General features: G+C 41.4%; 1 protein-coding gene across 7 annotated transcripts in view; it reads right to left on the reverse strand.

Moving 5' to 3' along the window:
• The window catches only part of SPATA13 (spermatogenesis associated 13), a 97,236-nt gene that overhangs the window by 16,896 nt on the left and 63,507 nt on the right, over nt 1-16,833 (reverse strand). For 5 of the 7 annotated variants that reach the window (XM_081004060.1, XM_081004061.1, XM_081004065.1 and 2 more), the window contains 2 exons: nt 10,829-11,182; nt 6,002-6,146 (listed from right to left, as the gene is read on the reverse strand). In XM_081004060.1, coding sequence (XP_080860186.1) covers nt 6,002-6,146; nt 10,829-11,182 — 499 coding nt within the window. The remainder of the gene's footprint in view (nt 1-6,001; nt 6,147-10,828; nt 11,183-16,833) is intronic. The other 2 variants (XM_081004064.1, XM_081004066.1) reach the window with 1 other exon arrangement.

Genomic DNA, 16,833 nt, shown 5'->3' on the forward strand with positions numbered 1-16,833 from the left:
CTACTCAAACATACCTATCTGAAGGCTTTCCAGGCTCCAAAACCGGGCCATTTCCCCTCTGGCTACCATCCTGCCATCCAAAAAAAAAAAAAAAAGACCATACACAATGCACAGCTTGGTTTTTAATATGTAAGGCTTAGTCCTTTAAAAAAAAAAATCACGGAGGACCAGGGAGAGGCTGCAATCGACTGGAAATGCAGAAACAGCTTATTCATCGCTTTGAGCTTCTGTTTCTGCAGTTCAGGACAGAGAGCTACTTGGAAACTGACAGCTCACTCCCTGCTCAGTGTAGCTGTGAGTTTGTTGGCATCATGGGGTACCCTTAGGGAGGAAGTTATAAAAAAGAAACACCTGCCCCAGCGGACACACAGCTCTCATGCACATTCTGCATGCACAGCCAGCTCAGGACTTAAGTGCCTATAGTGCAGATTTATTCTTGTTATTCTCAATTAGGCTTCTGCTGTGCATTCAGATAAATCCCTCCTGCTGTTTGTTTGTTTTTTAACTCCAAGGTTCTTTTGCAAATTGCTGGAGTCTTCTCTCCCCCACTACATGTAAAAATAAATAAAATAAAATGATTCACTTGGTGCAAATCGTGCAGCCAGAACATTATGTCAGAATATAAATGGCAAATGCTAAATTCGCAGGTACTCCCTGCAGGTGGTTATATGGCACTGTGCTTGCTTTGTATGCATGCTCTCTCTCAAGACTGGCCATCAAGAACCAGGCTCCCTTTCCTCTTGTTTCCTTGGGAGGCCTGACAAGCTGAGTGCTGTGGGTCAAGGGTGTCATCAAATCTGCAGTGCCAGCCGGCCTGAATACTATCAGCTGACCCCACAGGCCAAACCCTCTCCAGTTTTTTAAGGCCTTTCTTCTGAGCTTTGTTCTCAACAATTTTCTGCTTACTCTCCTGCTCCTCAATATTCGAGGTTGCTTCCTTATATCACGGCCTAAGTACAGCAGCTAGAAATGTACCAGGGAGATGGTACCTCCCGAGTAGGTCTCCTGGTTAGTCTCCAGGTAGGTCTAGTTAGAGCCAGGCCCAAGAGCTAGAGCTATAATCCAACATAAGCTAAGACCAGATGCTGCAAGCATAGCTACCCCACAAAAGAGAGATACACCAATAGGGAGGCAGCTTTTATACCAGCAAAGGTCTCTTCCACCCACCCAGATTATAGACAGATTCTCTGATAATAGTGTAGTCAGGTCATTTTATTTTTCCTTATTTAACAAGATTTATATACCACTTTTAAAAAAAACAACCTATGCTGTTTAGATAAAATAGTATAAAATATTCATTAAAGATAGTGATAAAAACATATATTTAAAAGAGCAGTCATTCATGCACACACACACACACACACACACACACACACAAAATCAACAGTTAAATATACTCAATGACATGTCTGAATAGGCTTGCTTAAACTTTTAGTAGTTGTCCATAACAGTACAATGAAGGCGCCTAATAAGCCACACTAAAATAGGCAGCTCGATGGAAATGTCAGAAAAAGAACAATTAAACAGAACAAAGTGGGAGCATATAAAGTAGCAGCTAACACAGCAGCATATGATATAGTTGGAGCTAAGAAAATTTCAGGAGCTGAGTAACAGCATCACAGGAGTTTAAAATGTTGGGCGGAAAGTGTTTGCACCAAAATCATTTAAGTAAGCACCAGGCAAGCACCCTTAGGGAGAGAATCCGAAGGCAAGGCACTACAAGGATTAGGCCTCTTTCCACCTTGGCTTACTTCAGATAACGTTCATCATTCATCTTATTAAAAAACTTCCCCCTTAAATCAGTTACATAATTGCTGTAGGGAGAGGGGTGGGGTAAAGAGAGTTGTATGGCTCCAAGAAGCAACCACAAGAACTGAACCGCTTAATGAGCCTTGCTGGTTCTTCTGAAAGGAGGAGCTGAGGATTTCTCAGTTCCAGCTTGAGGGGTGCCAAAAGCCTACGAAACCAATTTAAGCATAGACTACAGCAGGGCAGGTGGGAAACGTGCTGTGGACAAGTAGGGCTGTAACAAAACCACCTCAACCACTTCGGAAATGTTACATCTGCATACCCCAGCAAGCACAGGAACTATTTCTGCATCCTGTTGACTTACATCTTAGCTACAGCGTAGCTGTTCTGTGGCATATGAGAGATGGGGTGGCAGGGAGAGAGATAGGACTCTATACCACCCCCAGAGCTGAAATGTCATCTTTCACACAGCTGAGTCAAGCAGACCTCAACGCATCAGAATGTGGCACATTTCTGTAAAGAGCTGTTCCTCAGCATGGGGAATAGCAACACGAGTGCAACATGCAGGCTCTTGACTTGTATCTTTCCAGTGCTTGTACTGTGCCCATCCGGCATAAAAACCTCAGAATGAAGAAGAGCCATCGTTTGTCCTGTTTTCCAAGAAATCAATGCAATTACAGGCAACCATGATGTACCCTTCCCCCAACTTGCCCTTCTGAGCATGTTTGAGGATGCTGACATGAACTTTTAGAAGACTTCTGAAGGCAGCCCTGTTTAGGGAAGTTTTTAATGTTTGCTCTTTTATTGCTTTTATTATTAATAATAAAATTCTGTTGAGAGCCGCCCAGAGTGGCCTATTATTATTATTATTATTATTATTATTATTATTATTACCTGTTTCTGGAGGGACCTTGCTGGTGCAGATATCATATATTGGTACAATAAGATTATAAGAAACAGCCTTTTTAGAGAAATTAAAGTATATATATTATGGGTTTCTTGAGGTCAGAGTAAAAAGAACAAGTTCATCTCAGTGTGGCTTAACTTTATTATGCATGTGAACAAGACAGAACATGGTCAAACCCCACCTCCTGCATATAAATGGATTTCGTTAATACAATAAGACTTGTATATAGTCTTGCTGATCCCTTCCCTAACGCAATAAGGGAACTTAGTTAAAGCAGACGGTTTTATAATAGTGCACTGGTACACATATAAATTCTCTGTTTATGTATCGGTCAATTGTATGATTTATAGATGATGGTGCATTTGTTGCTACTTTCTCCAACTATTACTGTACTATTTTCTTAGTCTGTTTTTGTTATAGGCACAGATATGTATAAGTTATGTCTGAGCACATAATCTCTGTAATGTGTTTAAAAGAATTTGATGTTTGTGACTATATATTAAAATCCAATAAAAAGCATTTAAAAAGAAGAAGAGTCCTAGATCAGTAGTAGAGCATCTGCTTTGCATGCAGAAGGTCCCAGGTCCAATCTCCAGGAGGCTGGGAGAGACTCCTGTTTGAAATTCTGGAGAGCTGCTGCCAGTCAGTGCAGACAATACTGAGCTAGATGGACCAAGTGTCTGACTCAGTATAAGGCAGCTTCCTATATTCCTAATATGTGTGGCTTGCCCTTTTTATCTTTCTGCATTTGGGATGCCTATTAAAAAAATAATACCGTATATACTTGAGTATAAGCCGACACGAATAAGCCGAGGCACCTAATTTTAGGACAAAAAATTGGGAAAACTTATTGACTCGAGTATAAGGCGGTTCACCACACCACAAACCTGGTGGTGGCAGCAGCGGAGGGGAAAAAACAAGCAACCCAAAAGGGCTCCTTTTGGGCTGCTCGTTCCTCCTCCGCCACCTCTGCCGCTCACAAGAGTAGGCATAGGAGTCCGGTTGGGAGAGGCACAGTGCAGTGCAGCGCCTCTCCCAGCCGCGGCTCCTGTGCCTGGCCTTGCGAGATGCGGGTAGTGGCGGAGGGACCTCTGCAGCCGCCCACCTCACACGAGTATAAGCCAAGGCAGGCTTTTTCAGCATTAAAAATATGCTGAAAAAGTCGGCTTATATTCGAGTATATACGGTAATATCTGGTACTGAAAGAGCGTTCCACTCATCCATAAAGCGCATTCAACACCAGCCTGACGCATTTCTATGACTGGCAAAACTCTGGTCTTGCTTCTTTTTCAGAGACAATGCAGCTCAGTTATGTCGGTCATTTAGCTGAGACATTTCCAGCCCCCACATCCTTAAACTATTGACCAGCTCAAAAGACCCAGACCCTGGAGGCCCCTGCTGCACACAAACAGCACCAAACAGCCACAGAAGTCACGTGGCTTCCTGAAAGCCACTGGCTGCAATGGAAAACAAGAAGCCAGGCATTAAATGAAAGTCTCTAGCCTTCTTGCTGATAAGAATCTGCATTTCTCTGTCATTTGAAAGTGGCTGCCCAGTCATGAAGATACCGCCTTCTGTCCTTCTGTATCAGCAGACACGAGCACATAGAAAGAGCCCTGCTGGACCAGACTGAGAATTCACCCAGTATCCTGATCCCAACAGTGGCCAGTCAAATGCCTCTAGGAAGCAGGGAACAGAGGAAACAGCCCTCTTCAAGTTGCTTGTGTCCTCAGAATCTGGTATTCAGAGGGATACTGCTACTGAAATATGTTTCACTTAACTATCATGGCTGTTGAGAAGCTTCTCCATCCCCAACCCTGTGCCCTCCTGATATTATCAGACTCCGAATATTCATTGGTCCCAACCAGGCAAGGATGATGGGTGATGTGGTCCAAAAGCAAGTGGAATACAATACAGTGGTACCTCGGTTTCCGAGAATTTCGGAAGCTGAACATTCCGGTTTTCGAATGCCAAAAACTCGGAAGTAAATGCTTCTGTTTTTGAACATGACTCATAAGTCGAACAGCTTCCACTGCGTTTTTTTCTTCCAATTTTCTCCATTAACTTTGCAGGCCACCCTTTGCGCCTCAGTTGTTGAATGTTTCGGAAGTCAAACAGACTTCCAGAACGGATTACATTTGACAACCGACATACCACTGTACTAGGTTAGGAAAGCCATCCTTATCCCAAGAAAGGGTGGGCTTGCTTGATAAACACAGCTGGAGAACAAAAAGCATATGCCTGCTTCATTCACAGACTGATACATCAAGGGACCATCCCATTCAAACATCTGAAAACCAAGGCATGATTCTGCACACAGCTGGGCCTCTTAAATCTCATTGCATTGGTGGGATTTAAGCCATGCACAAGATTCCAGATGAAGTTGCCAAACAAAAGCATGACTTTATTCAAGTCCTTAAGGAACAAGACCTGACATCCAAGACATCACACACCTCATCCTCACTGTTGGGCAATGGTGGGTTTTAAATCTGTGTGTGAAAACAACAATGGTCTTTTTCTGTGGGAAGTGGCTAACCCCATTATAAGCCTCACAGTGATGATATTAGGGTTTTGCATGGGGGGAAATGAAGAATTTCAGTGTAACAACTGCTGTAATAGTTTTCTCATTTTTAACCTTCACAACAACCCTGTGGGACAAGTTAAACTTGCTTTATTGTGATATTTGCTTTACTACGGTGGTCTGGAACTGAACCTTAAGTATCTCTGAGGTATGTCTGTATTTTTTTAACCAAAATACACCTAAACCAACACCATAAACCAAGGATCAGAAAACTTTTCCAGCAGGGGGCTGGTCCACTGTCCCTCAAACCTGGGGGGGGGGGGGGGGTCGGACTATATTTTGAAGGGAAAAAATGAACGAATTCCTATGCCCCACAAATAACCCAGAGATGCATTTTAAATAAAAGCACACATTCTACTCATGTAAAAACACCAGGCAGGCCCCACAAATAACCCAGAGATGCATTTTAAATAAAAGCACACATTCTACTCATGTAAAAACACGCTGATTCCCGGACCGTCTGTGGGCTGGATTTAGAAGGCAATTGGGCCGGATCCGGCCCTCGGACCTTGGTTTGCCTACCCATGCCATAAACCATGAAAAAGAATAACCATACAGGATACAGATGACCCAAATTTTAAGAACCATAAATAAGGTAATATAAGGCAAACATAAATCCAAATGGAAGGCTAATCTGCCAGAGTAGATGGGGCTGGGCAGGCCTTCTTTGGGAGAGAGTTCAGCAATCTGGGTGCCACCACTTATTAGAGCAGCCATTGAATAACTTGTAAGTTTATTTTCCATTGGCCTCCTGTGAAACTCACCATTGGATGCTCTCATTTGCCGCTTACATCCAACTCTATCCAGACCGATGGGTGTACTTTGAGAAAAGGTAAAGGGACGGAATCTGGCCGAGACAGCTTTATAAGGAGGAACCTGATGTGCTGGTACCGGAGGGCGTGCAACTGGCTAAAAAAAAAAGCAAACAAAGAAAGCTTGTTACGAAAGAAATCTACCTGGAAGTCCAACCAAGCTGTGCAGAAAACACTGTTTAGAAATGAAGTAGTTCACATAAGCAAAAGAAAAGTGTTCTCAGCACTATACAGTACTGCAGTAAATCAACATTAGGGTTCCATGTAATTGTAAACGTCCATCATTCCTTCTATTTCTGATGTTTGGGGGTGAGTGTTGTTGCTTACGCAAAGCAGTGGCTGGAGCAGTCAGATGGGTGGGGTAAAAATAAAATTAATATCATCATCATAATCTGTCTCAGCAGGCTTTGGGGAAACCACGAGGTTTGCAGAAGCAATGCCTTCTCTCCCCCCAGCAAAAAACAACAACCCATTTTAGGGGAAATAAGCCCTAAGGGGGTGGGGAAATAGCCCAATGTGTGCTGAGCATGCTCAGGAGGCATAGAATACTAACTAGTTGTTGGGAAGAACAAAAAACCAGGGGGAGGGCGAATGGAATGGCGTATTACAGAGGACAGAATGGCTGGCTGACTCAGTTAACTAGCGCTCAGAGCTAAGGCATTACAACTCAAAAAGCTCTTTCCCTGGTGACCACCTGCAGGTGATGGTGAAACTTGAACAAGCTGCCTATAGAGGTTTAGCGAAGTTGAAAGGAAAAAGGTCTCTGGGTTTTTATTATGGGCCCCTCTATCTTTCTCCCTATATTAAAAAGTACTGATTAGGTTTATAGATGCACTTTTAAGTAACACATTCCATGCAATTGATTCTCTAAGTGTTTAATGTAAGCACTTTGATCATTTTCTTATATTATATAATATGATATAATAAAATAAATACTGTTCTTTGCCTTTCCCCCTTACTTGATTGCACTTTCTAAAGTGTTTGCTCCCAGTCACACTTTGCATTAAAAACCTTCACACTAAACTCTGTTTGCTACTCTCTTCTTCACATTTTCATAGCCTTTCAAGCACATATTCCTTCTCAGAAGGCTATACTAGTTATCAAAACTTAAATGCTGCCTCTCTGGAAACCTTAATTGACCCTCTAGCACGAAACAAGGATTCTTATAGAACAGAGCTTTCCCTGCATCAAATTCCCAGGCAAATAAAATAAAGGTCAACAAGGGCTTTGCTTTGGGTTTTCTGACACTCTGCTGGAGCTTGTGTGTTTCCTCCTGATTTCTCTTAAATAAAAATATCATCTTAACAAATCTCCCTCAAGCAATTCTTTGATTGCCCTGTTTTATTAATGTTGTTTAAATGCATCATATATAGCGATTCATATAAATCTCTTTCAATTCTCTTATTTAACCAAACAGCTCAATTAAAAACAAAACAAAAAACTAATACCAGTTTTCAGCAGGTCTTACTTTCAAGAAAAAGCTAATTTATTGCTTGTTTATTTATACTTAGGATATTACCAAGTGTTTCACTTAAACTCTTCTTTAAGTAATGAATACATTTGTGCTGAACAAAATCCAAGCCTTGAGAACTGATCCCTCTTCTTAGCATCAGTAATAATAAGAATATACCTACCTTCAAAGTGGTCCTTTGAATTTGTCTCCAGAATTTCAGCAAAGTAGAATTTTACAAGAAGAATAAGTTTTTAAAGTGCCAGTATAAATGGCAGACTTGCTGAATGCTATCCAGTAAGAACAAAATATGGGTGATACCTATATAAGAGGGCTTATCCACACTTATCTTTTGCTCCACTCTTTCCAGGCACGAGGGTCCACACTTTAATGCTCTGATTTATGTTACCTTGACCTACAAAAACCTGCTCTTTAAAGCTGATTCGTAGCAAATGTCAATTCGGGTTTACCACAGATTGGCATTTGTTCCTATTGAGCTTTAAAGAGTGGGCTTTTTTTGCAGGAAAAGCTCTGGGGAGGGGGGGGAGTGCTCAGATATAGAGCTTTAAATCACAGACCATGCCTAGAAAAAGCAGAGAAAGTTAAGTGTGGATAAGCCCAGAGTCAGACTCAGAATAGACTATGCTGTCAGGAACAGTACCTCTGGATAGCATCCTAGGTGGAGGAGAAATCACAAGCGTGAAGAATTTCCCCCTTAAATACACTGCAGAAAATCTGGATTAGGGAGGAAAGCAAATATCTCGCCTTGCTGGAAAGCTTATTAAACAAAAAAAAAACAAAAAACAGTGAAACAACATTCCTGGCACATCCATAGTAAGAAGACTCCATTTCTGGTAATCTTTTCACGACAATCTGGTGATGAGAGTTATTGTAAAGTATGAAGCCAAAGACCCATCACAAGAGAATTAATAAATGCCAAAGTGAAAATTTCTGGATGCCATGCAAAGGCCCTTCCAAAGCAAAACTTTTTTTCATGAAGGAAGAACAAGACAATATTTTATTTTTAGAATATTTGAAGGCTAATGGCACATCTGAAGCTCTACCCATATATAAGATGTCTGTTAGAAACCCATTCATTTTCACAAAAGAAACAATACAGCTCTCTATTGTGGATTAAATTAGTGAGAAGGCTGTAACTTTATATGAATGTTTCCTTTTCCCACTGTTAAAGAGCTTCCCAGCAGGAGGCGTTGTGCTAAAAGGAAATGGAAATGTCTGTATGTCAGAACACTTGAAAAATAAAAATAGGGTACATTCTTTTTAAAGTTTCCAGAATGTTAGAAAATGAAATTTCAGTTAATTCTGTTCAAACTTCATTCATTTACAAATTATATTTTGTATAACTTGAACCAAAGTCAGTACAGCAAAACAGGCTCCTTGTTAAAGAGTCACAACCCAACTATTTACAGACCATCTTTTAAGAGAAGTATTAAGTTTCTAGCTTTAAAAGATGGATCAAAATACACATTTATACTGTGGTAGTCATGAACTACCTATTCATTTTCCACGAAGAAAGGGCAAATTTAGATGTTGCTTTTTTCCAAGACAGAGGCAGATATGGGACTTGTGCTTCTGTACAACCTCTAAAAATGTTACTGTATTCAAATTTAGCTAGGTCAATGTCACTTTGATTAGCGTGTAACATTCTTTGCTGGTATGCAGAGATATAGTTGCAGCCATATCTGGGGAGAAATAACCTAAGAGCTAATTCATGTGTCAGGCCCAGTTCACACAATCATCTCAGCCTGTGCATGAAAAAGCTAGCCCACACTGAATTCCTGTCCACTTCTGATTGTGCCATGGGATGAACGAAGCTTTTGGCATCCTTCTGCAAGCTATCCTAAGTGTCGGTTAGTGATAAAGAGTTTGAAAAGCTGAATTAGGACAGAGCTAAGCCCACAGTGGTATATGAACACAACTGGACCAGAAGCCAGCATGAGTCAAATTTCACATATGTTACTGGTCCTTTCTGCAACATGCCACCTAGTACAGTGGTGCCTCGCAAGACGAAATTAATTCGTTCCGCGATTTTTTTCGTCTTGCGAAGCACGGTGTCGGGAAAGTTTTGGAAAAGCTTCAAAAATCACCAAAGTCTTTAAAAACCTCAAAAAAGGCTACCACACCGCGTGCTATGAGTTGCTCCTCGAAGTCAAGTCACAACTGTATTAACGGTGTTAAGAAAAAGGAAACAAACTTGCAAGACGTTTCCATCTTGCGAAGCAAGCCCATAGGGAAAATCGTCTTGCGAAGCAGCTCAAAAAACCCTTTCGTCTAGTGAGTTTTTTGTCTTGCGAGGCATTCGTCTTGCGAGGTACCACTGTACTAACTCCAGAGACAGGTAGTCATGTTAGCTTGCTGCAGCAAAAAGAACGAAGGTATTTAAGGTATTTGACACCTTGAAGATCAATATATTTATTGTGGCATATGTTTTGTAGAGACCACTTCATCAGATACATGCATCTTCAGCTGGTAGGTCAGGACTCACTAGTGGATCATGGCGTGATCTAAGGTGGGCTCTACAAATATACCATAACAAAATGAAGAAATGGGTCCCTGGGTACATGCGTGGTGGATCTGGGTCTGTAAATGTGGAGTTGGGTATGTAAATGTTGAAGTCTGCTACATCAGAGTCTTAGGGTTGTTTTTTAGATTTTAGTGTTGTGTTCTCTGTCACTTTGATTTTTCTTCTGAATGAATAGCAGGAAAATAAATGAATTGGTAGGTTGTTAGTACTCAGGGGCGATATATGCCTGCATGGTTATAGGATCCTTTTATGTATCATTCTGTTCACAAAAGTTTATACCACAATAAATGTGTTAAGTCTTTAAGGTGCCACAAGCCTTGTAGTCACCAGTCTGGTTTATAAGAGAGTCCCTTAATAACTCTATTGCACATTTCCCTAAGGTTGTTGGTCAAATGCCAGAATTAGTGCCCATAAATATTTCTAAACTAATAAACACTTTCAAAGGCCTAAAGAAACACAATTAATACACGTTAATACTGAAATTTATATGCAACAACAACCTGTATTGTTGATTACATAGGTCATACTTAGATATACACAGAGATATAAATATTTCTAAGCCTCAAGTATCAGCATCCAGAAAGGAGGAAAGTTAGTGTACACCACAAAGGAACAATCATCCATTGAGAAGTATTAATTAGTGTGATGTCATGCTTTTTAGAAGAATGATGGTGATTTGGGATAAGCAGAAGGAAGGAAAAGGAGGTGTCCACTAATTCTAACTTGAAGGTTACAGGCAAGGAAGGAGGAGGAGGATCTTTTGATTGTGCATTTTGTGTCTTACTTGTGCAAGGAGGTCTGTTATTTCTTCTGTTTGGTTCTCATAGAAATTGGCCCCACCAATGACAGAGATGGGTCTTCTTTTGCGTGCTCTTTGACTGGCTACCATACAGGTTCCCGGCGCAGCAGAAGGCGATCCGGGCTCAATGTCAGCATCCACACAATCCATTTTCTGAGACTCCATAGCAACGGAATCTTCTGGTATTGAGAAACTCCTAATTGCCAACTGGCCGTAATCTGAGAGGGGCCGAGGGCGCGATCTTTTTCCAGAGCCCCATCTTCTGGGTGTGACCTTTTGAGTGTCTGTCCTGTCTTCATCCTGGTATGGGGCCTTCTTCCAGTGATCGTCAGTAACAACCTTTTTTAAACGTGAACAGGTCAAATAAACCAAAAGCACTTAAAAGACGTAATAAGCTATATCCTTCACAGCCTCCCTCCAATCTGGTCCCCTCCAGACATTTGGAGCTATTTATTTGTTCAAGTGATTAGCTGCCCTTCATCCCAGGATGCCATCCAGTGGCTAGAGCAATACATATCATGGAACCACATAAACAATAATTGGAAAGTTAAAACCCTACACAAAGAATTGTTCATCAGCTAGAAACATAAGAATTTGCTGTATACCAACTCAGACCATTGGTCCGCCTAGCTCAGTAGTCCACCAGCTTGCAAAAAAGGACTAAGCCAAACCTTGGTTTATTGGAAATAAACAAATATGGGGCTCCCAGACAGGTCACAGTTGCTCTGCTCCTCCTCTGTTGCTTTGCTGCTGTGAGCTAAGCCATTCTCTGGCTTTGTGTTATGCCCCAACTCATCGTTTATCCCACTCTAGACAAACCATGAGCTGTTGCCAAGGGAGCATCACCTGTTGGACAGTGCCTTCAGAGAGTTCAGTCTCCTGGGAAAGGGTAGCTGCCTGCATCTCCCTAACCGACGCAGTTGCCACAGATGCTCTCATTGCTTGCACTAGGCAACAAGGTGGAAGTTAACTCGCGACTATGATGCTGTGAGCAGAAAGCAAAGGGCTGCTACATTGCCCTCTAGTCCAGAACTGCAGCAGAACTGCCCGCAATGAAACCTAAGAACAAGGTTAAATCTTAAACGGTCTGAAGGTGATTTCCTTCAGAGAAAGAGAGATCAGATACAGCTCCCATTGTTTGTTTCCACAATGAAAGTGGGTCAAACATACACATAAAATTCCAATGTAAATGAAGGCGGAGACATTACTGTCCAGATCGTGACAAAAGAAAGAAGTGCATACATACAAGGGAATCTACCAGTAAACTGGTAGAAGTAAAAGTGTTGATGCATCCCAGTGTCTGAAGTTACTATTATTTTGCAATTACTATTTAACACTGACATTTGTCGCTTTGAAGGGTGCCATTACAGAAAATGAGAAGTAGACTCCCACTGATTTCACAGTTTTGCAGATAATTTACTTCTCCTTCCCAGAGCATTAATACCTTGATCATCCACAAATTATTCTGTGACAGCTACTATACTAAGGAGCCTTTCTCTTTTTTCTTTTTGTACTAACCACTTTTGTACTAACCCCTGGACTGCAACCCTCGGTATTAGTTGCAAAGTAAATATTTTTCACGTTATCCTAAAAGTATAACAATTAAAAACAAAACTGTAATATTTAGTATCCTAGGAAGCTGCTCCTCTCGCAAGACAGCAGTGCTTGCAGCATTCTATATGGCAGAAGCGGGATGGAAGCCAGGAGACAAGACATCAGGCAACATCCTGACCCTACAGGCTGGCCCAGCCCCAAAGTACGATACTTAACTTGGCCATTTCATCAAATCTTTATCAGCTTATGAACTATCCATTTCTCTAAGGTGTAACATCTTACAACCTCTGTGATCAACAACATTGCCCCTACTTTATAGCCCTGATATTGGTATGCCAGTAAGATTTATTAAATTCTGGCTTAATTCACTTTGTCATATTTTTGACTTGCAACATGCTGGGATTGGAAAAATGGGTAAACTAGCAGATATAAACCACAGCTTCCATTCTGTGTTGAAATGAGTTTTAAATTAAGATTCTACATGGACCGTAATTGGAAAAGAATTAATTTTGGTCAGTCACCTGAGCTTCCTACACCTTCCCATAGCATCTTATTATGCCATATATTCCATCAACAGTATTTTCATGACTAAATCAGTCTCACCCAACCTGAGGCTCTCCAGATTTTTTGAACTACAATTTCCATCATTCTTGCCAACTGGCCATGCTGGCTGAAGGTGACAGGCATAGTCCAAAAACATCTGGGGTGCACCAGGTTGGGAAAGAGTGGCATAAATATTTAGAAGATCAGAAACAAAGTGAAACACTCTGCACTAAACAATACAGTAAACAGTGACAGTGAGTAGCTTCACATACAGCAACTAAAGGTGTGCTTTTAAAAATCACAACTACCAAGGCTGCAATCATAAGCACACTTGCAAAAGAGTAAGCCCTACTGAATACAGTGGGACTTACTTCTGAGTAAACATGTGCTATACACTGCCTAAGCCTGTGCATGTTTACACAGAAGCAAGCCCCACTATGTTCAATAGGGTTTACTCTCAGGTAAGTGTGCACAAAACTGCAGGCAAGCATGTTTACTCAGAAGTAAGTTCTTCATTCCGGAGTGTTAAATCATTCAAGATAGTGAAAAGCTGACTGGAGACGTTCTTGTACCATCTTTATTTCATTTCATAAAGAAGTCACTCAGACTCAATATTTTTGTCGTATAAATCCATATTGCTGTCTAAAATCAAAGTAACCCTACTGAATTTAAACAGAGTTGTGCATTGCTTCACACCACTTAAGGCCTTGCCCTTACAATTATATACCCAGGCAGGAAAATCATATACGAAACAATCAACTTACTTTGTCATTGGACACAGACATAAGAGCCCCGCACACACATTGGGACATCAAAGAGTTGACTAAAGTCATTCTTTTGTCGTTCCCATTTAATTTCACAAATGAGCTGGAAAGACAAGCACAACTCACAGCGTAGCTTAGCCAGGCAAAGTGTTCATTTCCATGACCTTGTACCTTAAAACCAGGGAAAGGACACGTCACATGTCCTCTTTTTGTGTGCTATTTATTATTGCCCTGTCTTAAGCAATAAAACCTGGTGAACAATCAGAAGAGATTATGACCTGCCCACTCTGCCCAAATCACAGAAGTAGAGAACAGCCTGTTCTGAGTTGGCTGCACAGAAGTCCAACTTTCTTTGATTTCTGTATTTTACTTAGAAACATTTGTATATTGCTTAGTGCCGGGACATGGAATCCTGTGCCTTCCAGACATTGTCGGACTACAACTCCCATTGGCCATGCTGGCTGGCGCTGATAGAAACTGTAGCCCAAATCTGGACAGGACAAGGGTTCCATATCCCTGCACTAAACTTAGTGGCTACAAGACTGAGTTAAGAAATAAGGGAACCCCCTGTCTGAACATGCACATTTTTTTTTCCAAAAGGAGAAAGTGTACATCGGCTAGGACTCCGTTTGTGCTAAGGCTCCCCTGACAAAAGGCCTATAAGATACATTCAGCACCAAAGTCCTACAATATAGGAGAGGAATTGTCTGAGAGCATGTGCAAAGTGCATTTCAGTCACTACTGAAAGTTTATCCACCTTTCCTCCTCAATTTACAGCTAAAGAAGCAGGCTTACAGGGCATACAGTATGACTCTCACACAGACCTGAATTCTACCATCTCTCTTTATAAGAGATTAAAGACACACTCAACCTTCTTTGCCAGCCAAAATGTAGAATCAGAGAACATGCCCATGTGCAGAAAAATCCACTTTAGGTTTCTCCACATCCCCTTTCAAGGGGACCCTCACAAAAGCGCTTCCTCCGGCAGGCAGTTTCTTCATTCAATCCCCCCCCCATCCATTTTCTCCATGTCATTCATAATTTTATAAATTGCTATCATGTCACCCCCTCATTTGCCTTTTCCCTAGAATAAAAAGCTCCAAATGGTGCAACCTTTCCTCATTGGGGAGTTGCTCCATCCCCTCGATCATTTGGGTTATCATATTCTGAACCTTTCCCCGACTCTACAATAACTTTATGAAGTGAGCCAACCAGAACCGCACACAGCATTCCAAATGCAGTCGCACCATAGATGTTGGTACTTTGATTATTGTTAGTTTTATTTTCAATTCCTTTCCCAACGATCCCTAGCATGGGATTTGCCTTTCACAGCTGCCCCACCCTGGGTTGACAGCTAAAGGGAGTTGGGAGCCCAACACATCTGGAGGCCACAGTTTCTCCATCCCTTGGAGAAGCCTCTCTCAACCTTGGGTCCTCATGTGTTGTTGGACTACAACTCCCATCACCCCTGACCATGGGGTAGCCTCTGCTAGCTAGGAATGATGGCTTGTAGTGTGACAACAACTTGGGGACCCAAGGTTGAGAAAGGCTGTCATGGAGAATAAAGCTATCAGTGGCTACTAGTATACTCCACCTGGCAACAGCATTCTAAGGTTCTTAGGCAGGGTATTGCCAACCTGAGATGCTTTTACATGGAGATACCAGGGATTTAAAAATGGACCTTTTGAATGATCTGAGACAGTTCTATCTGTGGCAATGCCATTGCCAGATGATGCAGGCATTCAGCAGTAAACATGTGTTGAGTCAACCAGTTCCAAGTGCTGAACAAGGGAGTTACAGGCATACATGTATGATCCAAAGATCCTGCAAAGAGTTCAAAGTTTTAAAGTCCTGAAGAACTGAAAGGTAATAGATGTGAGGTGACAGGATACAGTCTGCCCACAGCTGGCTTTCTAACCTCTCAGAAGTCACTTAAGTCTATCACCAAAAATTGTGCAAGAAAACTTAAAATACCACTTACTTTCCTTTTAATTCCTACCCGCAAGAGAGAGAAAGGAATACTCAGTGTACATGCAGAGTTCTAATGTGTACCATTCATGTGTGTACAAAAGCAAATGTGGAAAATGAAACACGTTCCTCAATGCTAGATTGCCTAACCTTTCGAATATACTTCTTCCATTGTGCAAGAAGAATCGGCAACTTACACAGGGCTTCATTTTAAAAGGAAATTCCTGCTGAAAGGGTCTAAAAGTAGAGAAAAAGAACAGCAAGAGGTAGGATATTTGGAAAGGATTTTTTTAACAAAGAAATTAAGATTGAATGTATATGTAATTATGCATAACCTGAAAATAACTTTATAGAAGCACAGCCTATGATCAAAGCAAACTGGCTCCCACCCACCTTCCTAGTGCCAAGCTTAGGATATTTTCACACCTGAAGTGAAAGAACAAAATTATCCATGCATCTCCCCAACCCATTGTCCACCTGCTGTAGAGCTAATACACACAGAGAAAGAGATGGGAATCAGGCAGCAAAAAAATAGCACTCTCCCTATTAAGTCTACAGCCTGCTCCACCCTCTTGAGACTTTATATAACTGCCAAAATTCTGCTTGCCTAAGCAACTAGGAAGAACAAATCAATGAACACTTGCTTAATTCCAGATACGCACTACCTGCTATGATGAAACAGAATACCATTGCTAATTCTGTGCCTGGAGCTGGTCAAGAAAAGAACAATGTTTTGCGGGTATAGCCTACCCTTACATACATCACATCAAAGATATTATTTCTATGGTAAGCCTTACAGAGACATCATCCTTATCTTCAGCGGTTCAACCCCACCAGGACCCTTAAATCTTAACTCATCTTATTAGGGAAAATTGTCAACTGACATCTTGTAGCCATTACCTTGACAAGTTTTTGTGGCCAAATCCACTCAGCTCCAACTTCTGCTTCCAAACTATAAATGCTAAGTTCTTGCTGCTGGTATTAAGCTGAATTAAAAGTGTTTCATGGTTATACACCAGGACGTAACTGGCATCTTCTCCTTCTGACTGTGGCTTGGTGGTCATCAGAGTCCTTTAGGTGATTTTCTTTTTAAAGCCAGGATCACATCCACCAGCGTTTTTCACGGCACAGCAAAGTGTCAACATATTTTGCATTCTTAGG

The sequence above is a fragment of the Podarcis pityusensis genome (assembly GCF_964106645.2).
Source record: "Podarcis pityusensis genome assembly, chromosome: 4".
NCBI classification, from domain to species: Eukaryota; Metazoa; Chordata; class Lepidosauria; order Squamata; family Lacertidae; genus Podarcis; species Podarcis pityusensis.